Here is a 24,221-nt window from a genome sequence, read left to right as displayed (position 1 = left end):
ATCATACTTACACTCCAACCACCCTATCTCACTCCCCTGCTAAACTTAATATCAATAACCTTATTTTGTTCACTTTCTCCTTTTATACACTCAACCAAACTTAAAAACCAGCATCTGCAGTTCTCACTCAATTCTGCCTTTGGAGGTGTAATATAAGCAAATAGCAAGACATCTCCCACAGCCCCAATTCCCAGCAGACTGGAGATCTGCCCCTTTCTTCAAAACTCTTGCATGTACCACCCTCAAAACCTCATCCATATACAGATTACACAGTCATGAAGACATCACATATCCCTGCCAAGGACCTGCTATCACTTGGAACCATTCAACTTCCTTTCTAACTACATGCACACATGCCTTACCCTCTTGATATAAACTCACAAGCTTTCTCAACTTAAACTCACATCCCAAATTACCTGTCTATCTGCACTGGAAAATTTAATAACCTTGTTTTCTTATTTACATTTACTCTTAATTTCTCCTTTTTATCCTATCCCAAACTCTGACATCAAATTCTGCAACTTCTCACTAAAATCTACCACCAGTGCTGTATCATCAGCAAACAACTGACTCACTTCCTAGGTCCCCCTAACCCTCTACAGATTGCATTCCTTGTGTTTACCTCCCACACCAACCCATCCATAAACAATAAAACAGCCATAGTGACATCACACATATGTGTTCACCATTTCCCGATGAGCAAGATAACATCAGGAACTTGAGAGTAAGCTTTTTTTGTTATACTTGAGGTAGGAGGTGCTACTACTGTGAAAAGTAAAGAAACTTAGAATTGGGAAAAGCATTGAGCTTCAGCACCTTGCGGGGTACTCTAAGTTTTCCTGGAGTAGCGCGAAGTCTCAACCCACTTTCTCATGGTGACCTTGTCAATACACCCCTCAGGGGAGGAACTAAATGGGAAGGCATTGCCCAATTACATCAGGGTAATAGTTTTAGATATGTATAACTTTAAGGTGTACCTTCACTTTTATTTTGACAATTTTTGAGCCTTGCTGCTTCTGGAAACACTGCGCCGGAGGTGCCCTCTGCCAGCGATCTGTCAAGAGTGAGTCACAAAAGGCTAAGAAGCAGCACTGGAGTCTACCAGTTATACCAAAGGGTTGAATGAAACGAGGAATTGAAGGTGATAGCGCTGAATGTGAATGAGATGACTGGGGAGAATAAAAGGAGGGAGACTATGGAGAGGTTTAAAAGTTGCAGCATGGATGTGCCAGGGATTGGGGAAACTCTGATCCTTGGCCAGGGTGTGTGCAGTGAAAATGGAAATAATGAATGCAAATTATTGGAGGGCATGGAAGGAAGCATGGTATGGACAGGAATGAGTGAAAATCATTGAGGAAGAGGAAAAGAAGGGTGTGCAATTCTACTATCACCAAGAGTATGGGAAGGTGTTACAGAGCATGGATCAAGAATAGTGTGGATGAAAGAAAAGATTGGGACTGTGAAATATGCATGGGTATGTGTATAAGTGCCTGTGAATATAAAGAACTGTAGGAAGTAAGGATGAAATGAAGCTTTTCCGGAAGAATCTGAATGACTGTATGAGAATGAGAGAAAAGTGGTCGTATTAGGTGATATGAATGCGAAAGTGGGATGTGATGGAATTGGTGAGATAGTTGGAGTAAATGAGAACTTTTCATTTGCCTGGTTACAGTAAATGAGAACAGACGCAATCTTGAGGATAATTGTAGTGAGGGAGGTTTATTCCTTGGGTACACCTTTTTTCTGCACAAGATGATCCACAGATATACATGGATGAGGAATGAAGGAAGAGAAGGGCAAAAGGCTTTGACTGACTATGTGGAAGTGGATGAAAGACTGAGAAAAGCTGTGCTGGATGCCAGAGTCATAGGGATGAGGATCAGGGAGAAGTGGAGGTAAGGTGTAAGGATGATTATAAAGGTAAAAGTGTTTACAAGTCAGAAGATGAACCAGGAAAAAACAGGGAGAAGTATGAAAGGAAGGTAACTGAAAACATGGATGGAAGTGCAGTGAATGTAGGAATGCAGTCATGTGTGAATGAGGTGTTAAATTGTTTAAAGAAACACTAGTAAAGGATGTAGAATCAGTTGTAGGATACAAGATAGTGAGGTACAGGAATAAAGAGGGCAATGTAATGGTTGACAGAAGAGATTAGAAATGCTGTGGAAGAGAAGAATAAGGCATATCTTAGATTGCTCAGTAGGAATGTACCTGTGGAAGTTCAGCAAAGGAGGAGGGAAGAATACAAAATATGCAGGCAGAATGGTAAGATGCTGATAGAGGAAAGCAAAGAAAGAGTGGAAGAAGTTTTTCGATCGAAAGTTAAGTGAAAAGTTTCAGGATAATACAAAACTATACAGGAAGGTGAAAAAGGAAAGAAGTGGATGTACGAGTGGAAATGTTGATGTGAGAAGTAAGGAAAGGGGAATTGCTAAATCTAAAGGAGGAAATGAAAGAGAGATGGAAAGAGTATTTTGAAGAACTGATGAATGTGGGAGAAGGGGAGACAGCAGTTGTTACGTGCATGGGTATGGAGGAGGGAAGGAAGAGGATACAAGTGCATGGGCCTGTAGCAAAGAGGGATGTAAGAAGGGCAATAACGAGGCTGAAGGTAGGAAAGGCACCTGGAGTGGATGGGATTATGGCTGAAATGCTGAAGTATGAAGGAGAGTGTGATTTAGTGAAATTTAACATGGAAACAGAGGGTTGAGCCTCACGATTGGGTGAAAGCTATTATCATTCCTTTATTCAAAGGAAATAGTGCAAAGGATGTAGGTAGCAATCATAGGGAAATAAGTCTGTTAAGTATACCAGGAAAAGTGTATGCAAGAATACTAACTGACAGAATGATAGAAGTGACTGAATGCAGGATAAGTGAAGAGCAAGGGGGGTTTTAGGAAATGTAGGGGATGTGTGGATCAGATTTTGTTGGCAAAGATGAAAGTGGAAAAGTATTTAGCAAAAGGTAAGAAGTTGAAGAGAGAGCTTGGGAAGTGAGTCAGTTGTTGTTCGCTGATGATACAGCGCTGGTGGCTGATTCATGTGAGAAACTGCAGAAGCTGGTGACTGAGTTTGGTAAAGTGTGTGGAAGAAGAAAGTTAAGAGTAAATGTGAATAAGAGCAAGGTTATTAGGTACAGTAGGGTTGAGGGTCAAGTCAATTGGGAGGTGAGTTTGAATGGAGAAAAACTGGAGGAAGTGAAGTGTTTTAGATATCTGGGAGTGGATCTGTCAGCGGATGGAACCATGGAAGCGGAAGTGGATCATAGGGTGGGGGAGGGGGCGAAAATTTTGGGAGCCTTGAAAAATGTGTGGAAGTCGAGAACATTATCTCGGAAAGCAAAAATGGGTATGTTTGAAGGAATAGTGGTTCCAACAATGTTGTATGGTTGCGAGGCGTGGGCTATGGATAGAGTTGTGCGCAGGAGGATGGATGTGCTGGAAATGAGATGTTTGAGGACAATGTGTGGTGTGAGGTGGTTTGATCGAGTAAGTAACGTAAGGGTAAGAGAGATGTGTGGAAATAAAAAGAGCGTGGTTGAGAGAGCAGAAGAGGGTGTTTTGAAATGGTTTGGGCACATGGAGAGAATGAGTGAGGAAAGATTGACCAAGAGGATATATGTGTCGGAGGTGGAGGGAACGAGGAGAAGAGGGAGACCAAAGTGGAGGTGGAAAGATGGAGTGAAAAAGATTTTGTGTGATCGGGGCCTGAACATGCAGGAGGGTGAAAGGAGGGCAAGGAATAGAGTGAATTGGAGCGATGTGGTATACAGGGTTTGACGTGCTGTCAGTGGATTGAATCAAGGCATGTGAAGCGTCTGGGGTAAACCATGGAAAGCTGTGTAGGTATGTATATTTGCGTGTGTGGACGTGTGTATGTACATGTGTATGGGGGGGGGGGCCATTTCTTTCGTCTGTTTCCTTGCGCTACCTCGCAAACGCGGGAGACAGCGACAAAGTATAAAAAAAAAAAAAAAAAAAAAAGAGAAAATAGTTGAAAGTAGCTTTTATGGATCTGAAGAAAGCGTATGACAGTGTTGAGTGGAATGCTTTGTGGGATGTGTTAGGATATATGGTATGGGGGGAAAACTGTTGGGTGGTGTAAAAGTCTTCTATATAGGAGCACATGTGTGTGTAGGAGTGGATGGAGAGCTGAGAGAAAGTTCTAAGATACATGTAGGTGTGAGGCAGTGTTTGAAAGGAAATGGAGTGAAAGTATAGATTTTGTAAAAAAAAAAAATATATAGTGAAAGAAGAAAGTGTACTAAATTATGCTGTGGATATTGGGGGAAAGAGACTGGATAGAGTGAGGGAATTTAAGTATCTAGGAGCTGTCGTGTGTTAGTGTAGTGATATGGAAGGAGAGATAAGGGAGAGAGCAGTACAAGGTAGAAGAGTCATTGGGTCCCTTACCAGAATAATGAAAGGTAGAGATGTAAAGCATGAAAATGAAGAGAGGATTAAGGGACAGCATAGTCCTCCCAACCCTGAACTATGCTGCTGAAACAGGACGTGGAATGAGACACAGGTCGAGAATCCAGGTTGTGGTGTATGAAGTTTTTGAGAAGAGCATGCGGTGTATATAAATGGAATGAAGAAATGAAAGAGTGTATGAGAGATGTGGTATGGCAAGGAATGCAAAAGAAATGAAGTGTGGAGTGGCAGAGTGGGTGAAACGTAATGCTTTTGAGGTGGTTTGGGAATGTGGAAAGAATGCAAGAGTGGGAGTTTACAAGGAGAGTGTATGCTAGTACAATCAAAGGAGTTGGTGTGAGTAGAGGACCACCTGTGATACGAGCAGACAGGGTGGAGGAATACTGGAGGGAGAGAAACATAGGAAGAATGCAGGGAATAGTGTATGCGAGGGAGGCATGTAAGGACAGGGATAAGTGGAGACTCTTTTGCCATGGCCACCCCTTGATGAGAGTTCCAGGAGGGAACCGGTGTCAGGGATATAGATAAGATAGATCATAGTTCCCACAGTAGCAAGGCAGCACCAGGAACAGGCAAAAAAAAAGGCCATATTCACTCACATAAAAACTCTCGCGGACATGTGCAATGCATTATAACCACAGCTTCCTATCCACAACCTGGCCCCACATGTTTCCATGGTTTACCCTGGCCACTTCACATGCCCTAGTTCAGTCCTTTACTCGGCTCCTTCCTCTGTTCCTTCCTTTGGAAAGCAGTAAAGCTGAGCAGGATTTCCAACCCTCTTACTCCTGCCCCTAATAATTGTCATGTATGACACACAGGAGATACCTTGGGAGAATTCTTTCTACTTTATCCTGGTAAAATAAATCTAAAACTAGGTTTAACAATGCATCTCAAAAGCACTGATTCATGCAACTCAGCCAACAAAGCATCTATATCATTAAAGCATGTGCAAAACTTCAAGAAAACATACAGATAATGTCATCAACTATAACCTGTGAGATCACTTCACTAAGAATCAATTTCCATACATTTCAGAAAGTGACACATCCATGAACAACAGAAAACCTAAAAATAAAAAATATAGAAAACCTACCTGTAGTGTCTATACAGGAATCCCTGTTACAGTTTGGTGATTTGTTTCCACTAGAACCTCGAGGGAAGCCATTAGTCGGAGACTTCAGGCTGTCTGCAAGACCAGTTGAGCGTAACCGGACACTAGCTAAAAGGCTGCTGGAGGGGTTGTCTTTCTTCTCTTCCTTGTCTCTGTCATCATCCTATTAATAACATTATCTTATTTTAGTCCAATCAACCTGGTTTTTTTCTTCCCTAACTAGTAACATTTCTCAAGGAGGCACAATATACAGCTTTTCCCATATTCAAAACTAGAAAGAAAAGGTGGGAGCTTCCCTTGATACATAAGGTTACAGATAATTTTCCTAACCTTCAGGTGTTGTACAACAATAAAATATGCTCAGAAAGCTGATGAGAAATTCTGCTTGTTAATTTGGTTAAAAATGAAGGTAATAAAGTACTACTTACATTCATTCATTCATAATTACCCCAGGAACCCTTTTCCAAATGGTCCTGGTATTACCAAAGTACCCTTTTCCAGAGGTTCCTGCTGCTCTAATGCTGTGATACACTCAGTAGTAGGGATAGGCTATGGTTCTTTGAAGAAAGTTCTTTGATGAAACTGTACTCTATTTCGTTAAATGATGATACAGCCTCACCATACAGGAACAAGCAGGAGGGTGAGAAGCATGTAAGGAATAGAATGAACTGGAGCAATGTGGTATAAATGGGATGATGTGCTGTTAATGGGTAGCACCAAGATATGTGGAGAGGTCAGAAAAACAACAGAGGCTTATGGGGCATGGCTGTCGATAAAAGTCCCTAGTTTCACTGCATTATACATTTCAGCTGAAAGTGAATGTGAACAAATGAGGCAAATCTTTGTCTGTTTCTGCTGCTTCCTTGCCATGCTTTAAAAAAAAATCTGATGACTACAATGGAGGTGCATCACACGATATTTTCTGTACATCTATACCTCTGACACCTGTTCCATCCAAGAATTCCCATCAAGGTGGTGGCCACAGTAAAATTCTCCACTTACCCATCCTCACGTCTCCCTCGACACACCATTCCACATAGTCTTCCCTCATGTCTATCCCTCCAGTATTCTTCCACTCTGTTTCCCCAAGTCACAGGTGGTCTTTCACACCAACCACTTTAATCGTACTATCATACACTCTCCTTGTAAACTTCCTGTCTTGCATTCCTTCTGCATGCACAAACCACCTATAAGTTTTATGTTTCACCCACTCTACCATTCCACAATTTATTCCCTTTGGATTATTAGCCACATCAAATCTCTCATACACCCCTCATTATTTTCTTCATTCCTTCTACTCATACCACATGCTTGTCAAATAACTTGTTTCCATAGCTTTTTCTTTTTCACATGGTAAAACAGATAACATACAACTTGAAACAGGGTACATTTGACACTATTATTAGTGTATAGTGGATGTATCAGTGTATAGCGACAAGGCAGCTCAAGAGGATGGTATTGCAAATGAATCTCTTGAAAAAGAGGGTGACTGGCTTGTTGATCGGGTTAGTTAGGATTTTCAATGAAAGTATGGATATCAAGGTGATGTGCCTGAGGATTGGCAGAATGCATGTACAGTGCCATCATATCAAGGCAGAGAGGGATAAAGGTGAGTGTCTAAACCACTGAGGTATAAGTTTTCTGAGTGTACCTAGAAAGTTGTATGGAAGAGAAATAATGGAGAAGGTGAAAGCATGTTCAGGGCACCAGATTGAGGAGGAATAGTGTGGTTTCAGAAGTGGTGAAGGATGTATGGATCAGGTGTTTGGTTTAAAGAATGTGTGTGAAAAATACTTAAAAAAGTATCTGTTTATGGCATTTACGGAGCTGGAAAAACATATGATAGGACTGAATGGGATGCCTTGCAGGTCTTAAGGATATCTGATGTGGGAGGAAATCTTTCAGAATCATGAAGTTTTTATCAAGGGTGCAAGGCATGAGCACAGGTGAGAAAAGGAGAGAATGAGTGGTTCTAAGTGAAAGCTGGTCTGATGGAAAGGGTGTGTAATATCACCATGGCTATTCAAATTCTTTATGTATGGGGTTGTGAGGGAGGTCAATGCACGAGTCTTGGAGAGATGTGAGAATACGCAGTCTATAGGAGATGAAAAGTCTTGGGAAAAGAGTCGGTTGTTTGCTGAAGATACAGCACTGATGGCAGCTTCGAGTGAGAAACTGCAAAAGAATCGTGACCAGGTCTGGAATAGTGTGTGAAGGGAAGAATTTGAGCATCAATAAGAACAGAAGCAAAGTTATATAGTTTAGCAGGGTTGAAGGAAAGGCTAGCTGGGGTTGAAAGGAGAAAATATGGAGAATGTGAAGTGTTTTAGATACTTGAGAGTGGACATGGCACCAAATGGAACCATGAAAGTGGAAGTAAGCTGTAGGGACATAGATGAGGATATGCAGACAAGGGTGGATGAGCTGGATATGAAATTTATGAGGACAATATGTGGTGTAAGATGGTTTGTTCAAGTAGGTAACAAAAGGGTAAGGGAGATTAGTGGTAATGAAAAGTGTGTGGTTGAGAGAGTTGAAGAGAGTATGCTGAAATGGTTTGTACATATGAGTAAGAGAAAGGTTAACAAAGAGGATATAAGTATCAGAAGTGTAGGGAACAAGGTTAAGGGATGGCCCAAATTAGAGGCGGAAAGATGGAGTGAAAAAGACTGAGTGATCTGGACCTCAATATACAGGAGGGTGAATTGGAATGATGTGGCATACTAGGGTCAATGTGCTATTAAAGGGCATGTGATGCAGCTGCGGTAAACCATGGAAAGCTCTGCAGGGCCTGTTTATGGATAGTGAGCTGTGGTTTTGGCACATTACCCATGAAAGCTGGAGAATGGATGAGAATGAATGAGGCCTTTCTTCATCTGTTCCTAGTGCTACCATACTAACATAGGAAACATCGATCAAATATGACAAAATTAGCGTACAGTACAAAATTTTGGAACAATAATCAATGAACAAATACATGTGAAATAAAAAGATTCAGATTCAACTTCTGGATGACAGTTAGGCCATTGTCAAATGCTCTAATCTGTTCATGATACATTTTTTCCCCTCTGCTACTGAGAAAATAATATAAACAATAATCTTAGGCTCTTCTGGAACTATTTTCAGCAATTCATCAAGGCTTCTTCAGAATGTTTCTCTGCTTACCATGCATTTTTATTTCAACTGGAAGTATAGTGAATAACTTTTTTGTCTTTCTTGCTGAGTTCTTGTAAACTATCGTTTGAGTTACGAAAGATCATAATAAAAATATATACAGGTGGATAGGTAGGCACAAACACTCTGTATGAGATTTACTAACAGGACAAAGAAAATAAAATATTACAAGATATGGTCCGTGGTTTGTGAGATGTCCATCTTTTAACTAACCATAATAGTAATGCCTCTTATTGTTTATAAAAGCTCTTTGCTGTGTGAGAATATCATTTTTCATCTATGATTCATGATCCAAAAAATGCCCTATAGCATACCTCAAGCCATGCATCACTAGGAAAAAACCAAAAGCAGAAATTGCAGAAATATACAGTATATGTAGAAAAACAAACACCAGTCTCCAACCTTTGGTAAGAAAGATGTTCTCTTTTCTTGCATCATCTTCATTTCTGCTAGGATGTTGCCACCAATACCAACACCAATCTTAGGTAGACCAGCCATCTTTCTGGGAGGAGAATCTTCTTTGCAGTCTTCCTCACTTCGGCTTTTGTCTAATTAAGATAGGATGGAAGAAAAGTGGAAAAATCTAATTATGCATCAAACTATCATTTTCTAAAACAGCAAGTAATTCAAAGATACTTGCTTATAAAAAACATTAAGCAGTATTCAAACAGATGCTGCAGACAGATATGCACATCTTTCTATAATATTTTTTTCTACCACTCCCATGAGGATCTACAACTTGAGTAATATACTACTTAAATATATTTGATATAAGAAGAAAAAATTGGAGTAAGTGAAGTGTCTTAGATATCTCTTGTGATGGAGGCAAACAAAACCATGGAAGCGGATGTGAGTCGTCTTCTCCTCTCTCAACCACACCCTTTGATGACCAAACATCTCTCTTACCGTTTCATTACTTAATCAAACCATCTTACACGTACATAATGCCCTCAAACATTTTACTTCCAACACACCCACCTTTCTCCTTACAACCCTATCTATAGCCCATGCCTTGCACCCATATAATACTGTTGGAACTAATATTCTTTCAAACACACCCAGCTTTCCTCTCCGAGATAACATTCTCTTTTTCCAAACATTCTTCATCACTCCAGAACCTTCACTCCCTCCTCCATCCTATGACTCACTTCCATTTCCATGGTTCCATTTGCTGCTAAGTCCACTCCCAGATTCTAAAACACTTCACTTCCTCTAATTTTTCTCCATTCAAACTCACATCCCAACTAACTTGTCCCTCAGCCCTGCTGAGCCTAATAACCTTGCTCTTATTTGTATTTGCTCTCAACTTTCTCCTTTAACACACTTTTCCAAACTCAGTCATGAAGTTCTGCAGTTTATCATTGTACTGCAATGCCATTTCCCGCATCAGTGAGGTAGTGCCAGGAAACAGATGAAGAAAGACCTATCCACTAATATACACATGTACATAAATGCACATACAAGTGTATATACATACCAACACATACACATGTCATGTACATATTCATACTACTGTGGGAAATGGCAGAGAGAGAGAGAGAGAGAGAGAGAGAGAGAGAGAGAGAGAGAGAGAGAGAGAGAGAGAGAGAGAGAGAGAGAGAGAGAGAGAGAGAGAGAGAGAGAGAGAGAGAGAGAGAGAGAGAGAGAGAGAGAGAGAGAGAGAGAGTGGCTGGGTGAGTGGAAGGATGAGTGATGTGTATGTGGCAAGATTGACTGACCAAACTTTTAATATAAAATGACAATCAGGATCTTGTGGTAACATACTTCACTAAAAGACAAATGATAAAATCTCAGATATCAGTGCTTATATTATGACAATGAAAATGGAAAATGTGTTGTAAAGTTAAGTATAAAACTAACCATCCATGGAACTTATGTTAGATGATGTTGAAGCCTTCCTGGCACTCATGTCAGGTGATCTCTTTAAGACACCTTCACTTGCTAATTTCCCAATAAGGCTGGAGACACTGCGACTACTGTGTGGTCAGCAAAAATATCTAAATTAGTTTCATTCTATAAAGAAAGCTATAATCAATTATCATCACATATGATAGCGATAAACACAACTGTTTCATCTTGATATGTACATAAGATTCAAAGATTCAATTTTAACAAAAAATATCCCTGTTTAATTCTTATAACAACAGTGGAGTGGATAACTGATAACCATAATTCTTTCATTCACCAAAGATATCTGTTATATCCAAGCCCCAGGCTTACAAACTCATCAACTTTCCTTAACCTTTATATGTGGTCTCTCTAGCATCTGATCCAACTCAACTGACAGACACTTATCTAAGCCTTTATACATTTCATTTTCTCTACACTATCAACCACTTCCTTAAGTAACGCCTCTAATTTTCTTGCTCCAACTACATCCATCTGCTTCAGCTATAATCTTAAGTACATGAGCTAGCTAAACTTCAACTCAAAATGACATCATCTTCTGGTAACTCCATTCAACCCAAAAAATAAAAAAATGTCTTCCACTATTTTCCATACTGTACTGTACTAGACTATCTTTCAACGCAACATAATCCAAAAAGGAATAAGTTTCATTCATTTTTCAATCAATTCATAATATCAATTTAAACAGTTTTATAAAATCAGTTACCCATCTTTTCTTGATATTTTCTGAAACCGCTTCATCTCTGTAGAAAACTTTACTTTTTCAAAATATATACTCATATGTATATTTACAGTTTTTAATTAAATGAAAAAATGTCATTAAGTCAACATCCATAATAAAACGTGTAGTCTGAAAGTAAAGAAAAATTATAGAAAAATGAAGAGTACAACACTCAACCTCGATAAATATACACTGAGGAGAGTAAGTAGTGGGGTACCTTGGTTAAAAGCAAAGCAAAACTGGTCTGACACCCAGTACCTGATGGTTCATCAGAGTATGTAAATCCTAGGATGCATCCATTACGACCAAGAAGCATTTTCTATTGGGCACAGATCATGTTAACTGACCTGAATCCTGTTAAATGAAGGTATAGTTACTCCAAATCTATAGAACATCTTCTTTACATAGGAAATGAAACAAGTTTCTATAAAGATTGGCATCAGAATGCCTGGAAAATGTAAAAGGCAGGATAGCTAGCAGGCAGAGGGAAAACACTAAAAAGAGTTGACCAGTTAGAGCGACAAAAGTTCTTTAAGTATACTGAAAATAGAAATCAACATAGCCTAAACCAAATAATGTCTGTCTATCTATTCAAACTCAACCACCAACTTCTATAGTTTCTCACTTGAGACAGCCACCAGTGCTGTATCATCAGCAAAAAAAACTGACTCACTTCCTAGGCCCTCTCATCCCCAACAAACCACGTTCTCCCCCTCTCTCTAAAACTCTTGCAATTACCTCCCTAACCACCCCATTCGTAAACAAATTAAACAACAATGGAGACAACACACACCCCTCCCAAAGAACGACCTTCACTGGAAACTAGTCACTCTCCTCTCTTCCCACTAATACACATGCTTTACATCCTTGATAAAAACTTTTCACTGCTTTTAACAGCTTACCTCCCATACCATATACTCTTAAGACCTTCATATGCCTTCTCCAGATCCATAAATGCCACATACAAATCCATCTAAATATTTCTCACACGCATTCTTCAAAGCAAACACCTGATCCACACATCCTCTACCACTTCTGAAACCACACTGCTCTTCCCCAATTTGATGCTCAGTACATGCCTTCACCCTCTCAATCAATACCTCCCTACAATTTTCCAGGAATACTCAACAAACTTATGCCTCTGTAGTTTAAACACTCATATATATCCCTTTGGCCTTCGTACAATGGCACTATACATGCATTCCACTAACCCTCAGGTACTTCACCATGATCCATACAAACATTGAATATCCTTACCAACCAATCAACAATACAGTCATCCAGTTTCTTAATATATTCCACTTCAGTCCCATCCAAACCTGCTGACTTCCCAGCTTTCATCTTCCGCAAGGTTTTCACCATCTCTTCTCTCGTAACCAAACCATTCTCCCTGACCCTCTCACTTTGCACACCACCCTGACCAAAACACCCTATATCTGCCACTCTATCACCAACTTTGCACACCACCTTGACCAAAACACCCTATATCTGCCACTCTGTCATCAAACACATTCAACAAACCTTCAAAATACTCATTGCATCTCCTCCTCACTTCATCACTACCTGTTATCACTTCCCCCCCTTGCCCCCTTCACTGACGTTCCCATTTGTTCTCTTGCCTTATGCATGTTATTTACCTCCTTCCAAAACATCTTTTTATTCTCCCTAAAGTTTAATGATACTCTCTCACCCCAACTCTCATTTGCCCTCTTTTTCAACCTTTGCACCTTCCTCTTGACATCCTGCCGCTTTCTCTTATACATCTCCCAGTCATTTGCACTCCTTCCTTGTAAGTATCGTTCAAATGCCTCTCTTCCCTCTTTCACAAACAACTTTACTTCCACATCCCACCACTCACTACCCCTTCTAATCTTCCCAACTCCCACCTTTCTCAAGCCACATGCATGTTTTGCACGTCATCACTGCCTCCCTAAATACATCCCATCCCACGTCAATCGAGAATGTACTTCTTTACACTCTATCACACACTCCCACAACTCCTGCTTCAGGAGTAGTGCTACTCCTTCCTTTGCTCTCTTGTCCTCTCACCAACCCCTGACTTTACTCCCAAGACATTTCCAAGCTATTCTTCCCTTTTCCCTTGAGCTTCATTTCACTCACAGATAGAGCATCCAGGTTATTTCCTTAAATATACTATCCATCTCTCCTCTCTTCTTATCATTCACACTCTCCGCTTGACTCCTGTTTCCATGTTTAGAAATTGAAATACAAGAATGGGAGGGTTTCCAGCCCACTGCTCCTGCCCAAAGGACCACTTTCCAGAGGCTCTGAGGACTAAAGGCTTTGCTACTTCTTGTTTGAAGAGAAATTTTGAGTTTGTTTGAAGAGAAATTTTGAGTTCTTTGAAGTGAGAGTTTTTTGACAATACCATTTTGTCCCTGATACAGCCTTGCAAAAGGTGACTTTTCACTCACAGTGTAACCTCATACAGGCAGAGTCCAGTAACACCTATTTATGAAGCAAAGAACAATCAACTGGACAAACCATAAAGGCCCCTAGTTCTCCTGACACAGACCAGCTGATAACATCAAACAACCTTGGAACTTGCTGAATTATCTAAGTTTCTCACAATAAATCTGCTAAATAGGTAAAATGCAGGAAGATAAATTCTATGAAGATTATGGATTAAGCTAAACAATATCTGACAAGAAAGACTTGAAATATGTTTGATGTGCTAAATATCTAGAGATTAATTGAGGTGGGCTGCCTGTGCAGCCCAACCAATGGAAGGATGATGACGTTGATGCTGGGTGGTGGCTTCTGATTGGAAAGGAGCTTGGGGTCAAGCTACTTGTGCTGCTGCTGTTTGGGTAGTTTGTTAGGGTCAGAGGCTTAAACCTCACCAGAGGGAAAGGAGTTAGAGGCTTCTAACTTTAGGAGATCCATAGATGATTCCCATAGGTCTTGGGAGAAAAGAAAAAAAAAAAAAAAAAAAATGGAGAGAAATATCTAAGATAATAAAAACTCCACTAAATTTACAATAACACACCAAAGTACTTCACAGGATATGAAAATATACATGTAAATACACTTCTGGGAATATAAATGTTTCATTTACAAACACTTACCTTTTTTCTTCCATACTCTGTTCTTCCTCTTCCTCTTCATCTTCTTCCTCTGTGTCCCGGGATTTTGTTCGTGGTCTGGGAGAGTCTCGAGTTACATCAGATTCTGAACGGGCTAACGAGTCAGAGCGAGTAAGTGATTCTATGCTCCCTCTTTCACTACCTGTTCTCCCTCCTCCGGTGTGCGGGGAACTTTCAACAGAGGAAGTGGAACCATACTTGAGCAGACGTGGACTGTTAAGAGAAAACCTTGCTCACAATTCTAATGTCAGTTATAATCCAAGGTTAGTCTTAAAGAAAAATACAATCCTTCAGCTCCCATGAGGGAAAGTATGAAATAAAAGCAAAAATATACACATTTTTCTTTTCATGACAAGCTAATGTATTGGGGGCCTGAATATCAATTTCTCTATCAACTGTTTCACCATTCAGAATGTGCTCTTTTCATTTCCAATTTCTTTACAAGACACAGCTGCCAACACGCTATGACAACATACTACTCAGGCTTGAACAAACATCACTTGAAATCTAATTAGATTACTTCAGTAAAGAGTTTTCTAGTCCCCAGTCATGTGCACTCTAAATCACTCTGTCAGTGTTTCTTGATTGGATCTGTCCAACCACTCCTGCATTCAATCTTTGTTCACCTTGACTCCCTACACCTACAGGTGTAAACTGCCAGATCCATGGGAGACATTTTTAACCACAAATAACTACTATAAGGGAAATATATCTTGAATGTGGGCCATTTTTACTTCCTTTCTCGATACATGTTCATTCAGGGTTCAGACTTATTTTTGGGCAGCATTATCCAGTAAGATCAAAGCAAACAACTTGCAATCCCCTACGAGGTCATCACCCACCATTTGAGATACAATACTCTAAATTCAACCAAAAGAGATTTCAAAAAGCTAAGATCAGCCATTGTGAGGAACTGTACATCAATAAAGCAAATAACCCTCTCACTATTCTGTGGATCATAAGATGCATTCACCTTTAAGCTTTGGGCATCAAATGACTTCTCGATGATTGCAGCCTTCATCTGATGTTTAATTATACCAATCACTCAAAGATATCATGAACAAATTCTTGCCACAGCTAGATAAAATATCATGCACTTGAGTCACCCACAGATCAGCATAGGAGATGTTCATGCATTGACTTGTCAACATGGCATGATGCCATACATACATACCCACTATCATATAATCCATATGATACACAAAGGAACTGTGAATTAACATGAAGTGGAAACCTTGTATAAATTATGATTTTAACATGAAGCAGATTAGGAAGAGAAATATGTATTTCTGAAGGAAGGAATAAAGCAAGAACATACTAGAATATTTCAGGTCTTTTTTCACAATGAAAAATGATATACGAGTTAGGAATCTAAATGAAAATACTACGAGGTTTATTTACATTACAGCTTAAAATGGCCCTCAGGAATTCCATTAAAGTCTCATAAATTGAGTAAATACAAACTTATTCAATTAGCAATCAACCCACACTTTAAAGTAACAGAAAATAAAGAAGAGGTCATTCATGTGCATAACTGTCTCAAGATGTCTTCCATAAACATGCACTCACTCTTTTTTTTTTTTTTTTTTTTTTTTTGCTTTGTCGCTGTCTCCCGCGTTTGCGAGGTAGCGCAAGGAAACAGACGAAAGAAATGGCCCAACCCACCCCCATACACATGTATATACATACGTCCACACACACAAATATACATACCTACACAGCTTTCCATGGTTTACCCCAGACGCTTCACATGCCCCGATTCAATCCACTGACAGCACGTCAACCCCGGTATACCACATCGCTCCAATTCACTCTATTCCTTGCCCTCCTTTCACCCTCCTGCATGTTCAGGCCCCGATCACACAAAATCTTTTTCACTCCATCTTTCCACCTCCAATTTGGTCTCCCTCTTCTCCTCATTCCCTCCACCTCCGACACATATATCCTCTTGGTCAATCTTTCCTCACTCATTCTCTCCATGTGCCCAAACCATTTCAAAACACCCTCTTCTGCTCTCTCAACCACGCTCTTTTTATTTCTACACATCTCTCTTACCCTTACGTTACTTACTCGATCAAACCACCTCACACCACACATTGTCCTCAAACATCTCATTTCCAGCACATCCATCCTCCAGCGCACAACTCTATCCATAGCCCACGCCTCGCAACCATACAACATTGTTGGAACCACTATTCCTTCAAACATACCCGTTTTTGCTTTCCGAGATAATGTTCTCGACTTCCACACATTTTTCAAGGCTCCCAGAATTTTCGCCCCCTCCCCCACCCTATGATCCACTTCCGCTTCCATGGTTCCATCCGCTGCCAGATCCACTCCCAGATATCTAAAACACTTCACTTCCTCCAGTTTTTCTCCATTCAAACTCACCTCCCAATTGACTTGACCCTCAACCCTACTGTACCTAATAACCTTGCTCTTATTCACATTTACTCTTAACTTTCTTCTTTCACACACTTTACCAAACTCCGTCACCAGCTTCTGCAGTTTCTCACATGAATCAGCCACCAGCGCTGTATCATCAGCGAACAACAACTGACTCACTTCCCAAGCTCTCTCATCCCCAACAGACTTCATACTTGCCCCTCTTTCCAAAACTCTTGCATTCACCTCCCTAACAACCCCATCCATAAACAAATTAAACAACCATGGAGACATCACACACCCCTGCCGCAAACCTACATTCACTGAGAACCAATCACTTTCCTCTCTTCCTACACGTACACATGCCTTACATCCTCGATAAAAACTTTTCACTGCTTCTAACAACTTGCCTCCCACACCATATATTCTTAATACCTTCCACAGAGCATCTCTATCAACTCTATCATATGCCTTCTCCAGATCCATAAATGCTACATACAAATCCATTTGCTTTTCTAAGTATTTCTCACATACATTCTTCAAAGCAAACACCTGATCCACACATCCTCTACCACTTCTGAAACCACACTGCTCTTCCCCAATCTGATGCTCTGTACATGCCTTCACCCTCTCAATCAATACCCTCCCATATAATTTACCAGGAATACTCAACAAACTTATACCTCTGTAATTTGAGCACTCACTCTTATCCCCTTTGCCTTTGTACAATGGCACTATGCACGCATTCCGCCAATCCTCAGGCACCTCACCATGATCATACATACATTAAATAACCTTACCAACCAGTCAACAATACAGTCACCCCCCTCTTTTAATAAATTCCACTGCAATACCATCCAAACCTGCTGCCTTGCCGGCTTTCATCTTCCGCAAAGCATTTAACCACCTCTTCTCTGTTTACCAAATAATAATAATAATAATAATAATAATAATTTTAGATATCTGGAGTGGATCTGGCAGCAGATGGAACCATGGAAAGCGGAAGTGGATCATAGGGTGGGGGAGGGGGCGAAAATCCTGGGAGCCTTGAAGAATGTGTGGAAGTCGAGAACATTATCTCGGAAAGCAAAAATGGGTATGTTTGAAGGAATAGTGGTTCCAACAATGTTGTATGGTTGCGAGGCGTGGGCTATGGATAGAGTTGTGCGCAGGAGGATGGATGTGCTGGAAATGAGATGTTGAGGACAATGTGTGGTGTGAGGTGGTTTGATCGAGTAAGTAACGTAAGGGTAAGAGAGATGTGTGGAAATAAAAAGAGCGTGGTTGAGAGAGCAGCAGAGGGTGTTTTTAAGTTGTTTGGGCAACATGGAGAACTATGTATAAAGATCATATATAAAGATACATCAATGACAAGAGGTACGACTCATATCTTGTAGCATCTACTGGAGTCTTTTCATCAGGGAACAGAAGAGGAGAACCAAATTGAGGTGAAAGATGGAGTGAAAAAGATTTTGTGTGATCGGGGCCTGAACATGCAGGAGGGTGAAAGGAGGGCAAGGAAATAGAGTGAATTGGAGCGATGTGGTATACCGGGGTTGACGTGCTGTCAGTGGATTGAATCAAGGCATGTGAAGCGTCTGGGTAAACCATGGAAAGCTGTGTAGGTATGTATATTTGCGTGTGTGGACGTATGTATATACATGTGTATGGGGGGGGTTGGGCCATTTCTTTCGTCTGTTTCCTTGCGCTACCTCGCAAACGCGGAGACAGTGACAAAGTATAATAAAAAAATAATAATAAGTAGGTTTGTGGCAGGGTGTGTGATGCCTCCATGATTGTTTAATTTGTTTATGGATGGGGTTGTTAGGAGGTGAATGCAAGAGTTTTGGAAAGAGGGGCAAGTATGAAGTCTGTTGGGGATGAGAGAGCCTGGGAAGTGAGTCAGTTGTTGTTCGCTGATGATACAGCACTGGTGGCTGATTCATGTGAGAAACTGCAGAAGCTGGTGACTGAGTTTGGTAAAGTGTGTGAAAGAAGAAAGTTAAGAGTAAATGTGAATAAGAGCAAGGTATTAGGTACGTAGGGTTGAGGGTCAAGTCAATTGGCAGGTAAGTTTGAATCGAGAAAAACTGGAGGAAGTGAAGTGTTTTAGATATCTGGAGTGGATCTGGCAGCAGATGGAACCATGGAAAGCGGAAGTGGATCATAGGGTGGGGGAGGGGGCGAAAATCCTGGGAGCCTTGAAGAATGTGTGGAAGTCGAGAACATTATCTCGGAAAGCAAAAATGGGTATGTTTGAAGGAATAGTGGTTCCAACAATGTTGTATGGTTGCGAGGCGTGGGCTATGGATAGAGTTGTGCGCAGGAGGATGGATGTGCTGGAAATGAGATGTTGACGACAATGTGTGGTGTGAGGTGGTTTGATCGAGTAAGTAACGTAAGGGTAAGAGAGATGTGTGGAAATAAAAAGAGCGTGGTTGAGAGAGCAGAGAGGGTGTTTTGAAATGGTTTGGGCACATGGAGAGAATGAGTGAGGAAAGATTGACCAAGAGGATATATGTGTCGGAGGTGGAGGGAACGAGAAGAGGGAGACCAAATTGGAGGTGGAAAGATGGAGTGAAAAAGATTTTGTGTGATCGGGGCCTGAACATGCAGGAGGGTGAAAGGAGGGCAAGGAAATAGAGTGAATTGGAGCGATGTGGTATACAGGGGTTGACGTGCTGTCAGTGATGAATCAGGGCATGTGAAGCGTCTGGGTAAACCATGGAAAGCTGTGTAGGTATGTATATTTGCGTGTGTGGACGTATGTATATACATGTGTATGGGGGTGGGTTGGGCCATTTCTTTCGTCTGTTTCCTTGCGCTACTCGCAAACGCGGAGACAGCAACAAAGCAAAAAGAAAAAAAAAAAAAATATATATATATATATATATATATATTATATATATATATATGATAAATTTTTAATTTTCCAAAAGAAGGAACAGAGAATTGGCCAGGTGAGGGTATTCCCTCAAAGTCCCAGTCTTCTGTTCTGAAACGCTACCCGCTAATCGAATGGCAAATAAGTTTTGAAAGAAAGAAAAGATATATATGTACGATGTGGTATACCGGGGTTGACGTGCTGTCAGTGGATTGAATCAAGGCATGTGAAGCGTCTGGGTAAACCATGAAAAGGTCAGTGGGGCCTAGATGTGGATACGGAGCTGTGATTTCAGTGCATTACACATGACAGCTAGAGACTGAGTGTGAACGAATGGGGACTTTTGTTGTCTTTTCCTAGCGCTAAACCTCCACCCATGAGGGGGAGGTGGATGCTAGTCCAGGTTGTCGAGGTGGAAGATGGGAGTGAATAAGGGCAGACAGTGTGAATTGTGTGCATGTGTATATGTGTGTGTGTCTGTGTGTGTATATATATGTTTATTTGAGATGTATGGGTATGTATATTTGCGTGTGTGGACGTATGTATATACATGTGTATGGGGGTGGGTTGGGCCATTTCTTTCGTCTGTTTCCTTGCGCTACCTCGCAAACGCGGAGACAGCAACAAAGCAAAAAGAAAAAAAAAAAAAATATATATATATATATTATATATATATATATAATATATATATATATATATATTTTTTTTTATACTTTGTCGCTGTCTCCCGCGTTTGCGAGGTAGCGCAAGGAAACAGACGAAAGAAATGGCCCAACCCACCCCCATACACATGTATATACATACGTCCACACACGCAAATATACATACCTACACAGCTTTCCATGGTTTACCCCAGACGCTTCACATGCCTTGATTCAATCCACTGACAGCACGTCAACCCCTGTATACCACATCGCTCCAATTCACTCTATTCCTTGCCCTCCTTTCACCTCCTGCATGTTCAGGCCCCGATCACACAAAATCTTTTTCACTCCATCTTTCCACCTCCAATTTGGTCTCCCTCTTCTCCTCATTCCTCCACCTCCGACACATATATCCTCTTGGTCAATCTTTCCTCACTCATTCTCTCCATGTGCCCAAACCATTTCAAAAACACCCTCTTCTGCTCTCTCAACCACGCTCTTTTTATTTCCACACATCTCTCTTACCCTTACGTTACTTACTCGATCAAACCACCTCACACCACACATTGTCCTCAAACATCTCATTTCCAGCACATCCATCCTCCAGCGCACAACTCTATCCATAGCCCACGCCTCGCAACCATACAACATTGTTGGAACCACTATTCCTTCAAACATACCCATTTTTGCTTTCCGAGATAATGTTCTCGACTTCCACACATTTTTCAAGGCTCCCAGAATTTTCGCCCCCTCCCCCACCCTATGATCCACTTCCGCTTCCATGGTTCCATCCGCTGCCAGATCCACTCCCAGATATCTAAAACACTTCACTTCCTCCAGTTTTTCTCCATTCAAACTCACCTCCCAATTGACTTGACCCTCAACCCTACTGTACCTAATAACCTTGCTCTTATTCACATTTACTCTTAACTTTCTTCTTCCACACACTTTACCAAACTCAGTCACCAGCTTCTGCAGTTTCTCACATGAATCAGCCACCAGCGCTGTATCATCAGCGAACAACAACTGACTCACTTCCCAAGCTCTCTCATCCCCAACAGACTTCATACTTGCCCCTCTTTCCAAAACTCTTGCATTCACCTCCCTAACAACCCCATCCATAAACAAATTAAACAACCATGGAGACATCACACACCCCTGCCGCAAACCTACATTCACTGAGAACCAATCACTTTCCTCTCTTCCTACACATACACATGCCTTACATCCTCGATAAAAACTTTTCACTGCTTCTAACAACTTGCCTCCCACACCATATATTCTTAATACCTTCCACAGAGCATCTCTATCAACTCTATCATATGCCTTCTCCAGATCCATAAATGCTACATACAAATCCATTTGCTTTTCTAAGTATTTCTCACATACATTCTTCAAAGCAAACACCTGATCCACACATCCTCTACCACTTCTGAAACGACACTGCTCTTCCCCAATCTGATGCTCTGTACATGCCTTCACCCTCTCAGTCAATACCCTCCCATACAATTTGCCAGGAACACTCAACAAACTTATACCTCTGTAATTTGAGCACTCACTCTTTTGTTTTTCTTTGTCGCTGTCTCCCGCGTTTGCGAGGTAGCGCAAGGAAACAGACGAAAGAAATGGCCCAACCCACCCCCATACACATGTATATACATACGTCCACACACGCAAATATACATACCTACACAGCTTTCCATGGTTTACCCCAGACGCTTCACATGCCTTGATTCAATCCACTGACAGCACGTCAACCCCGGTATACCACATCGCTCCAATTCACTCTATTCCTTGCCCTCCTTTCACCTCCTGCATGTTCAGGCCCCGATCACACAAAATCTTTTTCACTCCATCTTTCCACCTCCAATTTGGTCTCCCTCTTCTCCTCATTCCTCCACCTCCGACACATATATCCTCTTGGTCAATCTTTCCTCACTCATTCTCTCCATGTGCCCAAACCATTTCAAAAACACCCTCTTCTGCTCTCTCAACCACGCTCTTTTTATTTCCACACATCTCTCTTACCCTTACGTTACTTACTCGATCAAACCACCTCACACCACACATTGTCCTCAAACATCTCATTTCCAGCACATCCATCCTCCAGCGCACAACTCTATCCATAGCCCACGCCTCGCAACCATACAACATTGTTGGAACCACTATTCCTTCAAACATACCCATTTTTGCTTTCCGAGATAATGTTCTCGACTTCCACACATTTTTCAAGGCTCCCAGAATTTTCGCCCCCTCCCCCACCCTATGATCCACTTCCGCTTCCATGGTTCCATCCGCTGCCAGATCCACTCCCAGATATCTAAAACACTTCACTTCCTCCAGTTTTTCTCCATTCAAACTCACCTCCCAATTGACTTGACCCTCAACCCTACTGTACCTAATAACCTTGCTCTTATTCACATTTACTCTTAACTTTCTTCTTCCACACACTTTACCAAACTCAGTCACCAGCTTCTGCAGTTTCTCACATGAATCAGCCACCAGCGCTGTATCATCAGCGAACAACAACTGACTCACTTCCCAAGCTCTCTCATCCCCAACAGACTTCATACTTGCCCCTCTTTCCAAAACTCTTGCATTCACCTCCCTAACAACCCCATCCATAAACAAATTAAACAACCATGGAGACATCACACACCCCTGCCGCAAACCTACATTCACTGAGAACCAATCACTTTCCTCTCTTCCTACACATACACATGCCTTACATCCTCGATAAAAACTTTTCACTGCTTCTAACAACTTGCCTCCCACACCATATATTCTTAATACCTTCCACAGAGCATCTCTATCAACTCTATCATATGCCTTCTCCAGATCCATAAATGCTACATACAAATCCATTTGCTTTTCTAAGTATTTCTCACATACATTCTTCAAAGCAAACACCTGATCCACACATCCTCTACCACTTCTGAAACCACACTGCTCTTCCCCAATCTGATGCTCTGTACATGCCTTCACCCTCTCAATCAATACCCTCCCATATAATTTACCAGGAATACTCAACAAACTTATACCTCTGTAATTTGAGCACTCACTCTTATCCCCTTTGCCTTTGTACAATGGCACTATGCACGCATTCCGCCAATCCTCAGGCACCTCACCATGAGTCATACATACATTAAATAACCTTACCAACCAGTCAACAATACAGTCACCCCCTTTCTTAATAAATTCCACTGCAATACCATCCAAACCTGCTGCCTTGCCGGCTTTCATCTTCCGCAAAGCTTAACCACCTCTTCTCTGTTTACCAAATAATAATAATAATAATAATAATAATAATAATAATAATAATAATAATAATAATAATAATAATAATAATAATAATAATAATAATAATAATAATTTTAGATATCTGGAGTGGATCTGGCAGCAGATGGAACCATGGAAAGCGGAAGTGGATCATAGGGTGGGGGAGGGGGCGAAAATCCTGGGAGCCTTGAAGAATGTGTGGAAGTCGAGAACATTATCTCGGAAAGCAAAAATGGGTATGTTTGAAGGAATAGTGGTTCCAACAATGTTGTATGGTTGCGAGGCGTGGGCTATGGATAGAGTTGTGCGCAGGAGGATGGATGTGCTGGAAATGAGATGTTGAGGACAATGTGTGGTGTGAGGTGGTTTGATCGAGTAAGTAACGTAAGGGTAAGAGAGATGTGTGGAAATAAAAAGAGCGTGGTTGAGAGAGCAGAGAGGGTGTTTTGAAATGGTTTGGGCACATGGAGAGAATGAGTGAAGAAAGATTGACAAAAAGGATATATGTGTCAGAGGTGGAAGGAAGGAGGAGAAACAGGAGACCAAACTGGAGGTGGAAGGATGGGGTGAAA

General features: G+C 41.1%; 1 protein-coding gene across 16 annotated transcripts in view; it reads right to left on the bottom strand.

Moving 5' to 3' along the window:
- The window catches only part of LRR (Leucine-rich repeat), a 258,329-nt gene that overhangs the window by 28,925 nt on the left and 205,183 nt on the right, over positions 1-24,221 (bottom strand). For 15 of the 16 annotated variants that reach the window (XM_071686586.1, XM_071686593.1, XM_071686594.1 and 12 more), the window contains 4 exons: positions 14,440-14,670; positions 10,582-10,697; positions 9,124-9,269; positions 5,530-5,710 (listed from right to left, as the gene is read on the bottom strand). In XM_071686586.1, coding sequence (XP_071542687.1) covers positions 5,530-5,710; positions 9,124-9,269; positions 10,582-10,697; positions 14,440-14,670 — 674 coding nt within the window. Of the gene's footprint in view, positions 1-5,529; positions 5,711-9,123; positions 9,270-10,581; positions 10,698-14,435; positions 14,671-24,221 lie in introns of those variants that run through there. The other variant, XM_071686602.1, reaches the window with a different exon arrangement.

The sequence above is a fragment of the Panulirus ornatus genome, chromosome 42, assembly GCF_036320965.1.
Source record: "Panulirus ornatus isolate Po-2019 chromosome 42, ASM3632096v1, whole genome shotgun sequence".
In the NCBI taxonomy this organism is placed as follows: domain Eukaryota; kingdom Metazoa; phylum Arthropoda; class Malacostraca; order Decapoda; family Palinuridae; genus Panulirus; species Panulirus ornatus.
Note: the sequence above shows the minus strand (reverse complement) of the source record. Positions and strands in the feature narration are given on the sequence as shown.